The sequence below is a fragment of the Delphinapterus leucas genome, chromosome 15 (genome assembly GCF_059928025.1).
Source record: "Delphinapterus leucas isolate spDelLeu-1000000601 "Yukka" chromosome 15, BTC_Dleu_Yukka2, whole genome shotgun sequence".
Lineage (NCBI taxonomy): Eukaryota > Metazoa > Chordata > Mammalia > Artiodactyla > Monodontidae > Delphinapterus > Delphinapterus leucas.
The window spans coordinates 52445334-52457671 of record NC_143143.1 but is presented as its reverse complement, the minus strand read 5'-3'; the positions used below and the strand labels follow the sequence as shown (position 1 = coordinate 52457671).

General features: G+C 37.9%; 1 protein-coding gene across 1 annotated transcript in view; it reads right to left on the bottom strand.

Moving 5' to 3' along the window:
• Positions 1 to 11800, bottom strand: part of TMX4 (thioredoxin related transmembrane protein 4) — a 44859-nt gene extending 33059 nt beyond the window's left edge. Inside the window, exons 1-2 of the mRNA XM_022556469.3 lie at positions 11474 to 11800; positions 3699 to 3814 (exon numbers count right to left, since the gene is read on the bottom strand). Of these exons, the coding sequence (XP_022412177.1) occupies positions 3699 to 3814; positions 11474 to 11658 (301 nt within the window). The 5' untranslated portion in view covers positions 11659 to 11800. The remainder of the gene's footprint in view (positions 1 to 3698; positions 3815 to 11473) is intronic.
• Between the last annotated feature and the right edge of the window lie 538 nt (positions 11801 to 12338).

The following is a 12338-nucleotide window of genomic DNA, read 5'->3' as shown; positions in this document are numbered from 1 at the left end:
ATTAAATTTAATTTTCCAAAGTCAACTCAACTGAAACATCATCTGGCCTATGCAGTATTAAACAGGCAATATAATGCAATCTAATCTAAGGCCTGTGCTCTCCTTGACTTCTACATCTCAGCTGTAAAAATGCAGTGTCTTTATAATCCTGAAATCTTATTTTCTATTTCAAATACCTAAAAAATCTCTTATTAGATATACCAATGGAACAGTTACAGGCATAACTAAAGAGTATGCATTAACACCTCAAAAATTCTTGCTTTCCCTTCTTTTTAAAAAAGAAATGAAATTATCCCTAACTAGCACTCCTGTGCACAGCAGCCCTGATGAAAGATACAGTAATGCAGATCTGTACCCAAATATCAATCTGTATACAGAAATATCTAGTAAAGAGCTCAGCCCTGGGGAAAATAATATCATTTTGATGGTTTCCCACTCATTCAGGAGGTAAGATTTTGTAAAAATGAAGTAAATACTTAAATAGCTTCCAAGAATAGGGACAAACTGCCCCAGAGGTTTGCCACATAAGGCATGTTCTCTTCATTCAGCTTTCAGGACCCCATACTTCTCCATCTCCTTCCTGCTTCACTGGCTTCTCCTTTTCTGCTGCTGGAACTTCTTTTCTTCTAAATGTTGTAATGCCCCAGTTCTCAATCCACAGAACACTTCTCTGCACACACTCCCTAGGTAATCTCAATTCGTCCCTTTGCTTCAAATACCATCTACACTGATGATCCTTAAATGCCTATCTCTAGCTCACCTCTATTTGGATTTCTATGAAACATCTCCAAATTAAACCCTGTCCCAAACCTGATCCTCCTTCAGTCTCTTCCATCTTCTTTCCTCTCACCAAGTGCTACAACCAATCTACTGGGAAATCCTTTAGGATATTCCACCCAAATGCCGTATCTCCAATCCAGTCACTTACCACTGCTGCTACTAGTGCAAGCCACCATCCTCTCCACTCTGGGCTATTGCATTAACCTCTGAACTTCTCTTCTTGCTTACACTTCCGACCTCCTACAGACAATTTTTCACATAGCCAAATGAATACTTTTAAAACATGAATCAAATAATGTCACTCCCGTGCTCAAAACCTTCCAGTAGCTTCCTTTCTATCATACTTGGTATAAAACCTAAACTCCTTGCCATGGCCAACAACAGCCTAAATGGTCTGGTCCCTAGCTCCTTCTCCAGTCCCATTTGTCTCAAGGACCCCATTGGCTACCATATTGTTTCTCAAATAAGCCAAGTACTCCTACCTGCACATGCTGTTTGCTCTGCCTGGAATGCTCCTCCCCTAAACCTTGTTGAAATTCATTTCCTTAATTTGTCAAGACCTACAGTCAAACAGCCCTTCCCTGGACATCCTATTAAAATAGTGGCTCCCACCATTTTCTACATTTTTACCCTGCTTTCTTTTTCATCATAGACCTTACTACCACCAGACATTATTTCCCAGTTTTCTTTTGTGATTGTTTATCCCCTTCACTAGAATGTAAGCTCAATGAGGAGCCAGGTCTTTTCTTCCTTATTCACCTGCACCATTATTTACCTGCATCATTCGTCTGTATCACTGCTATCCAGAACAGGGTCTGGTGCATGGTATCAACTCAAAAATTGGTTGCATAAACATATTATTTCTAAATGCTATTAAAATATTATTTGAAAGCATTAGGTTTGTAATTTAAAGTAAAATTATAAACATAAAAGTTTTATAAACATAAAATAATCTACAGTGAAATATTCTCTAGGCCACTCAGTCATGTGTGTAGAATTCTGGCTCCTAATTTTTACTTATCAGTTACAGGTTTTCAGTTGTTATCATTTAAAAGAATTCTAGGGCCTCTACTTTAAAAATACTAAGACACAAAACAACCACATTTTGTTTTTTGGACTTTGTTTCTTCACTAGTTTCATAGGACATCAGACCAAAGACTTTTTTTCTTCTTCTTTGAAAAGGTTTTACACTTATATAAATACTATGAGTCAATGATAAATTTGCTTTTAATATATTTTGTCATAATCAATTTCTCTTACTTCATTATCGAAAAAGCATTTCATCCATTCACAATGGAAAAATAGTTTATAAGTCTACATTTTAGGAGGAAAGACAGTATTCAGTTAGACTTTAGATCTGTGAATCCATCACAAAGCTAACTTTAATTCGTTTAATTCAAATCATGCTGTGAATTCACAGCAGGTATGCCAAAAGGCTGAAATGAGAATAGGCCGGCTGCATGTCTAAGAAACTCATCATAAAATGTGTCTGGTGCCCACAAATTAACAAGGACTCAAACTATTAAAAACACAAAAACAAGTTTACCACAGATATGTCATTGCAATGATTTGACCTCCAAGCAGGAAAACTAATTATAATAGCCCAAATCATGAACTAATAACTATAACTGTCCATCTCTAAATAGCAGAGAGGCAGAAGTGGTTTTGTTTTAAATGCTTAAAAAGGTTGAGGCTTGAGGACTCATGGCTTGTAGCAGAAATCTCTCTCCATGGGTTTGTCAACACATAGATCTTAACGGACATCATTCATTTTGTTGTCCCAGTAACTGGTAATTCATTATTTTGTGTTTATTGAACTCAGTTATTACAGAGAAGGAATAGCTACATTTCCACACCTACCATCTTTTTCCCCCTTGTGAAAGGATGCAATAGGTAGAAATTAAATGTAGATAGGAAAACAATTACTTATAAAGTTTTAAAATAGTCAAATTTGAGATTTAAATCATAAAAACCCAACTTTTCTCAATTTATATATAATACACAAAGTTACATAAAGTTATTTTTAAACTATAAATACAAATTTACTGTATCTTTTCAGAATTAAAGTCTCCTTTATCTCCCTCTTTTGAAAAATTATATCATTAACAACTAATAAATGTAGATGGTGACAGAATTAGAAATTTACCATTCTGGAGCTCTTAATAAAATATTTGATTCAGGTAAGATCATTACAGATCTTAAAAGCCTAAAGTATCACCCCACAGATTACTTTCCAGCTACAAAGTGGGGTCTTTTCTTTACAACTGAGATGTTTAGTGTCATCACCTTAACCAAATGCTCAAATTCAACATCACTAATAGTGACAGTACATGTCTTACGATGGGATACAATATAAAGTCACAGCATCACCTTTCCATAAATGTCTAATCCAAATTATGCATTTACACTGAAGTTTAAGTTTACAGAAAATATAAGAACAAGTTAAATGTCACCATAAGGAAACATCTAGGCAAATCCTTGGCCTGTTCTCTTCAGAATATCAATGGCATAGAAAAAATGGAGGACTATTCTAGATTGACAGAGACTAAGAACACATAACAACCAAATGTAATTGGTGAACCATGATTGGATCCTGGTTTAAAAAACTATAAAAAGTCATGTGGGAAATAATTAGGGAGATTTTAATATGCTGAAGTATTGAAGAGTGAAGTCTCATGATGTCTGCAACTTATTTTCAAATGACTTAGCAAAAAAATAATAAAAATATAAATATATACACATATGTATGTGTAAATACAAACACAGACAGATGGCAGATATGCTAAAATATTATCTTGATTTTAGGTGGTCAGTTCATGGGTAATCAATATTCTGGTCTTCCAACTTTTCTGAATGCTTGAAAAAATTAAAATTAAAAGCAACTAACTTTTGCATTTAATGTTCAACATTTACAGTACCTGGTTCTTGAATGACATCTACCTTCCCCACACTGATCTGAAGTATTTCACCATTCTTTGCAAAAGTCTCCCATTCTGAATCAGTCTGCTGACAGGATGGACACCAAGGGGCATAACTATAAAAGAATAATAGCTAATCAATATACATACATGAAAAATATCTGTAAAACAAAATAGAGAAATAGAGTATTTAAATTGACAAGATAAATTCTTAACTAAAGGGAGACACAAAAGCAAGTTTTCCCAAAGTCATTAGACAACGAAAAACAGAAGCACATTTCCCTCCTAGAATTTAATATAAATATTATGAATATATAATATTTATATTTATATATTATTTATATATTATAAATACATATTATTATATTATAATATTATTATATTATTTATATATTATAAGTATATAATATTTATATATATATATTTATATATATATTCCAGGAGGAATATCAATTCCCTGGGAAAAAATTAGCCAAAGTTTAAGATTTTTCACAAATTACTATAATACTTAAAGTATTTTATTTCAATGTTATTGCTACAATCAACCCAAATTTTATCACTTTCCAGATAGTTTTTGATATTTGAGGGTGCACACTGTTTTGAAAGTGCTACTAAAGGAGAACAATTTTCACAAGGGTACCCCTAAACTAGCCAAACCAGTTTCAAATCCATCAAAGCTACAAATCTGATGAGCAAAGACCACAAGATCTGCTAGTGGGTCCCCAAGAACGTGAGTCATTTCCAAACATCTGTGGCAGTTCTGAACTATTTCGAGAAAGAAAGCAGAAGCTATAGGCTAAACAAACTCTACCTGACACTTAAGAATTAGAAGAACCTGTGTCTTCAATCAGAACTCTGCTTTTTACATTAATTTTTTTCATTCAATAAACATGAACTGAGCACCAACCAAGAAGCTGAGGCTATAGCTGTGAACAAGACACATGTGCCTCCTCTCCTTAGGGAGTATACAGTCCAAAGAGGTAATTACAAACCAGGTGGCAAATGTGAGTATAGAAAAGATGGTATAGAGACACTCAGATGCTGGGTGATCTCAGAAGGGCCCAAAGAGAAAGAAGCAACTGTGCTAAGATCTAAAGGAGGAGTAACAGTCAGAGAGGGATCAAGGAATGTTCTAATCTAAGCAGAGAGAACAATGTGTGTGAAGGTGCAGAGTACTGAGCATTTAACTAAAGTTGTATAAAGAGTTAGCACTCTATTTGAAGCTCCATGGTTAGCCCTAAAGAGGTAAGAGAATTCTGATCAGATTCACATTTTGTAAAATGCACCCAGCAGTTCTGTGGATAATGGATCAGGGAAGAATACGATGGAAGCAAAGAGAAGAGGTAGAAGGCTGGCCCTCTCTAGCTCTATCTTTAAAAAAGACTAGTATAGGGGTTCCCTGGTGGCGCAGTGGTTGAGAGTCCGCCTGCCGATGCAGGGGACACAGGTTCGTGCCCCGGCCCGGGAAGATCCCACATGCCACGGAGCGGCTGGGCCCGTGAGCCATGGCTGCTGAGCCTGCACGTCCGGAGCCTGTGCTCCACAATGGGAGAGGCCACAACAGTGAGAGGCCCGCGTGCCGCAAAAAAAAAAAAAAAAAGACTAGTATAGCCAATTCCAAGATCATTCTAAAAGGTCATTAATCGTCCCATTATAGCTCACTGTCCAATCCCTGAGGTCCAGGAGACATGGACCAGAGAACATGGTCCAAGAACAATCTGCTGACATGACATCTTTGAATGTGGATTTTTCTATAAACACTGTATACCTACACTTCCAAGGCAAAGTACATCCTGGTATAGAGTAAGTGCTCAATAAATGTTTGCAGAATACATAAGTGAACAAACTTTAAAGAAAATTATATTCTTCATCTGAGAAAATAGTTGTTTTCTACATATTTTCTAAATATCCAAATGGCAGATGAAACTGGGGCAAGCAGTTGGTAAACTCTAGGGAAAAAAGGAACATTTTATTATTAAGTACATTTCAATAGGCATTTCAATATATTGGATAAGAGTTCTGCCAGAGGCATCAGAGAGACCAATTACAAATTAACCATGTGTCTTTGAGCAAGTTAATAATCCCTCCATGCCTCAGCTTTCTCAACTATAAAATGGGATAATAACAGCAGCTACCTTAGAAGGTTATTGAAAGATCAGACGACACATGTAAAGCAGGCACATATTAAGAAAATCATTAATGTAAATGACATTTGTAATATACGCCTGGTTTCAGAGACATTTTTATGATGCGTTAGCTCATCTGAACCTTATGGCCTCACTGTTGTAAGGCAACAAGGCAGATTCAGAGAGACTTGCTGACAGTCACCTCAGACCACACAGAGCAGGAACATAGATGGAGGTATTTGTGTGATAAAAATGTCCAAGGAAAATAAGATCCAACAGAGAAAGACAGAGAGACAGACAGTAGGAATAAGAAAGACATTACCAAAAGAAAGGAAGAAAGTTTGAGGTACAGTTTAATTAACTTCTGATCCTCTTTGCTTTGTTTCCCTAGAACTGTTTCTGCATACAACTGTTTCTGCATACAACATATTTGCTATATCAGTAATGATTAAATCATGCAAATTTCATCATTTTAAAAAATCCTAGTCCCTAATCTCTAGACAGACTATTATATAAATAGGGATTTTGGTGAAACTGACCCTCAAAGTATACAAATGCCACTGAGGTAATTTTAGATACTCCATTTTCTTTGTCGCTGTTACCCACTGGTCTGTGGCACTGTTAATGCCATTATTGCTAAGATTTAATCAGAGTTTATTGTGCTGGAATGTACCAAGGTCATCCATTAACCTAGTGTGTTCTTTTGGTGACGGAGATAAAGCAGCCCTGAGTCTCAGAAGTGGGAACTGGTCCATTGTTGTTGCAACTTTTTAAACTATTAGTATTCTTTTGTATCTAAAAGATAGTCATTTAGGATCTACCATGACACCTGCTAGAGAAATTTCACTAGAATGAACACTCCATGAAGGCAGTGACTGGTGCATTGTTTGTACCTAGAACAGAGCCTGGCACATTCTAGGTCACAGTAAATATTTATTACATCAATGAACAAAGGGGAGGTGATAGTGATTATCCTTAGTACCTAAGAAAATATATACAGCTGTTTCCTTCAGTGATATACTAGCTCGTTATTAAAGAACAATTAAAGTCTATTATTCATTCATTCACTGAGTCAAAAAGTATTTATTGAACACCTAGAACTTGACAGTTATTAAGGTTCTGTAAACAGGAGGAGGAAAAACTTTGTTCCTCTACTTAAAAGCTTATCATCTAGAGGAGGAGTAAGACAAAAACCAAGTACAAAAACATATAAATTGATTATAAGTTGTGATAAGGTCATGCTAGATACAAACAAGAAAGAATTTTCCTGGGTGGTTGGGGTACAGAGAAGGCAGGGCACCTGTATGAATGGTAAGGAGTGTCAGGAATGCACTCAAAGCGATGTTCTTAGTTTGCAGAAATTACAGAGATGCTAAGTCATGGGTGGACCTCTGAATCCCATAGGGAAAAGGCCTCCTCTTATATGGGTCAGGGTGCAGGCCAGCTGAAAGCGTAAGCATGAGTCAGCCAGGCTCTGTGCCTTCCTCCAGGCTCCCCCACTATACAACTACTCTCCTCAGCTTGCACTGGGGATTGCAAAGCTCAGGCCAGCATTCTAGCTCTGGCCTTGCCCACCACTTACTAAGGATATGGGTTAAAGGTTTAACCTCCGAAGTTTTCGTCTCCTTTAGTTAATGAGAATGAGAATAATAATTCTGCACCAGATTTCTGGGATGCTCAAATTCTGAAAGAGGGCATTCTGAATCGCTTACACTGATGTTAGCAATGTAACTATTTACTGTGATGATGATGACGATGGAGAAGATGTGGATGATTACCCTTTGTGGAAACAATGTGAAATCAAATACTTCTATGTTAGCCTATAAGCTCCTCTTTTGCATGCTTTTAAATTACCCATAACAGTACCTAAGGCAGTGGTTTCCAGTCAGAGGCATTTGGAAGTGTGTATAGGGGATGGAGGTTTAAATATTTTTGATGTCACATGACTACTAGAATGTTATGGGCAGGGGCCAGGGATGCCAAAGGTTCTGCAATGTGTGAGCCATCCCCACATATCAAAGAACTGTCCAACTCAAAATGGTAATAGTACCCTGGTGAGAACCACAGAGGAATGCTCAAGAGAGGAAGCATTCAACAAACATTTGCTAAATAAACAAATGCTACCTATGCTACTTATTTCCTTCACAGCCCAGCAGACATGCCAGTCCCTTGAGATCAAGAAATATAATTTATTCACTTTCATCCTCCCAAGTCCCCAACCCTGAACCTGACACATAACAAGCATTTAATGACTATCTCTTATACATTCAATCAACAAATCACCACTATCGATGAAACTGCAAGAAATTATAACTATTTGATATGGGCAAGTTAAGGCAATGATGTTCTCTCCCAATTATAAGAAGGATACTAGAAAAACAACGCTAAAACCAAGAGATCCTAGGGAAATAAATGAGGCTTTTCTCCATCACCAGATGACTAGTTTCAATTTTGAAACATGATCATCCCAAGAACAAAGTCAGAAAAAGTATTGCTTTATAAAGATTTCTATGCCTTAGAGATAAATATTTTAGATATTTTAACCCAAAGACATATTTTTCCTCTAGATATCAGTTTAAAGTATGTGGGTCAAAATTAAGCTTTGTAGATATCTACTTATGTCTTTGGGGTAAAAAAGCCACCAGAACAGCATTATATTGTATATTTTTGTGTTTCAAAAGAACAAAAGTAGTATTCTCAAGCACTGATATGATGGGAACCAAGCAAGTGTTTAAAACAGCAAAAGGTTACAAAGCAACTGAAGGAAGAACAGTATGAAACAATGGAAAGAGAGAAAAGAAAACATCAGAAGGCCTTTTAAAGATTAGATAATCTTCCCTAACCCAAGAAAGGACAAACTTTTCAACAGAGGTTAAGAGGAAGAAAGCACAGCAAACCAATTATAGAGACATGGCAGAAACAGGGGTAAAAAGTATAAAAGAATGTATGAAAGCAAATAAGAAGAGAAAAACTGAGTGTATAAAAAATCCACAGAATTAAAGAAAATGTTAATAGTAATGGGAGAATTTTTCAGGTTTTAAAAGGTTTCAGAATAAAAATGTGAATTACTGCAAATATAGTTTTAGCTGATATTTCTCCTTAACAGAGAAGTGCTTTTTTAAAAATTGAAAATTCAATTGCAAGAATATAAAAAAGTGTTTGAAAGTCAAAGAAAACATAACAAATTAAATTTTACATTAAGGACTTTTCATGTCTCAGAGCAAACACTGCTACGTGCTTCAAAATAAATTATTGATACCAATCTAACCAGGAATTGTATTATAGGAACTTTGTACGAAGTGGGATCAAAAAGAAAAAGTCCCCAGAGGAGAGGTAGCATATAAACAAATGAACAAGAACTGTCATTCAAAGTAATGTTAAAATTTTAATATTATCAGAAAGCCTCCTAACTTGCTTCTTTTGAGAAGTTAAATATATCATCACCTGTGGATCCCTAAAAATCTCCATTTATTATGACCAGTTCATCTGAACAAAGTACTAACATGGGAGCAAGTATTAACACATTTTGTTTTCCTCTTATAGACACCAGAAAAAAAAATCTGATAACTTACTGGATGTTTGAAAGAATTTCTAGAAATTTATAGTAGGCTTATAGTGGTACTGAAGATATAAATTTTATTTTTTTTAAGTGTTGGATTTTGTCAAAGGGAGGAGGAATATCACAAATAAAGAGCCACAATTTTCTTCAGGACGAGCACTTAGCTTCTGGAATTTGGAGATAATGGTTCTTTCCTTTCTAGCTGCACTTCATATCAACCTATTCTGAAGTGTACTCGATGAAAAGAGAACTTCTAAGAAGATCTCAAGTGTCTACACAGCTTACTTTCGGTTACAAGTATCATCCTGAACCAGAGCCCAAACATAACTCCATACAATGGACACATAGCAAGCTTACAACAATTGATTACTACACCTCAGCTTGTACATTTATGAAGTAAAATTTGAACCATCAACATAGCCATAAGAGTTGTTGGCTGTTGCTTGTTTATAATCTTAACTTGGCTTACACTTACCTGAGCTTTAGTGTTCTTAGTTTTTACTTAAAAAAAGAAAAATAAGAACATAGCTACTCCAAAAGGAACTATAAAGGAGTTGAGGCCATTAAACATAACAAGTCTTTTCTGCTTTGACCTTCATCATGCACATACACAAACTCAGTTTTAATCAGAAAACTGACATCTAGAAAACCTCCATTGTACAAGCACCTACTTAAAAAACAACTTTCTGTACTACTAGCTGAAAAAACAATCTCTCTAAAACTCTTGCAATTATTACAAACATGACAGTCCTGTCATGCTTACTTTAAAATTTTCTCTCTTAAATAGAAAATGACCTCATCTCTATTCAAAGTGGTTAACTGGTTAATTTTAATCAGTGCTTCATGTCTACAGATCTCTTTAATAATTTCATTGATTTATTATGATACCAAAGGCATTTTACTTTGAAGTCTAAAATATCCCCTGCTTTGTGACCAAAAGGTAAATACTTGTTTGAAACAGTACTGTGCATTATGTTCTTTGAGCAATGTCATCTACTAAGTGACTTACAACTTTTGGGCCTGAGGTTTTCAGTCTATAGAATAATCTGTTTGCAATCTAAATTCAAAGAATCAAAATTTAGTCTTAAGACAAATGAAGGAAAATTTCAATTCTGTTAAAGTCTGTGTCCTCAACGTAAAATTAGTTAACAGATGTTAGCAATCAAGTATGTGTATCATCTGAAAACCACAGGCTAAGGAGATGTGGTCTCGGTGATTATTTCTTCAGCGATTCTCCATTTTCCTTACAAGCCCCCCACGATGGTCTCTCTAGCCTATTGAGACATCTGCCCACTGCCTATTTCAAGCCGTCTTTCGAATGGTTACTTCCTTCCTAAATTTTAAACTATAATGAATAAATCTTCCCTGCTCCTAACTCAAAACTGCATTTACCTCTCCTCAAGCCAAGGCACTATCCAATATGTACTTTTTATTGTTCAAAAGGGGCAATTTATTAATATCCTTTTCTTTAAGACACTAGCACAATTAAGTTATGATACCTACCCAGAAATCTCTACCTCTAAAAACTATAGCAAATATCAACATTTATTTGCAATCTTGTTTTAAAACTTCAAAAGCACCCACCTTTCCGTTTATCTTTCACAAGGACATCGGGTCTTCAAAATGAAGACTGAGATACTTTGTACAGACTGGTCTGCCCTTCACCATGCTGCAATTATTCATTCAACAAGTACCTTGCCTAGTCAGTGCTACGTTATTTGTTCTGTACAGAAGGGTCACTGAATGACAGCCCTTTCCCCTCTACATACACTTTTATCAAAAGCTAGAGACTTTCTTGCAGATTTCTCTGTTCCCCTTCCTCCCCTTGGTAAACCGCTCATCCACCCCATCCCTAAAACACTTCCTCTCAAAATAGGGAACTAGTCAGGCAGGAGAGGATGCGCTAAACCCGCAGCCCTCAACGCGGAGGGCCGGGCGCGCATGCGCAGCGTCGGGGGCCTGGCCCAGCTCTGCAGGTCGCTGGCTGGGCGGGTCCCGGCCCGAGGTCTAGCCCAGTAGGCACTGCGGTAGTGGGAGAGGGCGGCAGCCGCGAGGGCCGTGTGGCGAGCGGGGCGGGCGGGCACACTCACAATTTCAGCATCCACTCGCCCTCCAACACCAGCGTCCAGTTGGAGGCTGTCATGGGCCGCACCAGGCTCCGCTCCTGCGGCAGCATGGCCTGCTCCGGGCCGGCCTCCGCCTCCGCAGCTGCCGCCGCCGCGACCCAGGCGACCAGGAGCGCCGTGAGCAGCGGGCCACGGCGCCCGCCCTCCATGTCGGGACGCGGAGCGAGGCTCCTCGGCAGGGTCTGGGACAGAGGGTACGGCCGGCCTCCGGACCGGGCCTTCCCAAGTAGTGCGAGGAAAAACCGGGCCGCCCCGCCTCCACCCTACCGCGCCGACCAGCCCAGCTCGAGAACGGGATGGCAGTCACCGCCTCTTATCTGCCCGGGCCGCGGAGGCCACGCCCCCTGCCGGCTTGACTCGCTGTTGCCCGGGGCGTCGGTTGCCTTGGCAACGGCCACCCTCTCCCTTCTGACCGCGGCGTTGAAAATAAACAGATGAGCCGTTGTTGCTTAACTTAGAACCTGCCCGGCGTGTGCCTGGGCTCCAGTAAGTGTGTGTGGGGGGGGGGGGTTGGTGCGTGTGGCTTTTTCTAAAGAGAAACGTCTCCAGTAATAAAAAAATGCATCACCTATTCAATGGTAGCAAAAATAACAGCAATGGACTACAAGTAAACTGCTGAATGGAAAAACAAAAGGACATGTTGGGCATCTCTTACTGAATGGGAGAGGAAATTTTAAGTACTCTTTGCCTGTGTATAATGAAGTAGCACTGCCTAATTGGAGATAATGAAACTAGACCGTGCAATTGTATTTTTTACAAAAATAATGTTAATTTCACAAAAAAACGTTTAAAACATGGGTACTAACAGATAAAATGAGTCAATAAGAAT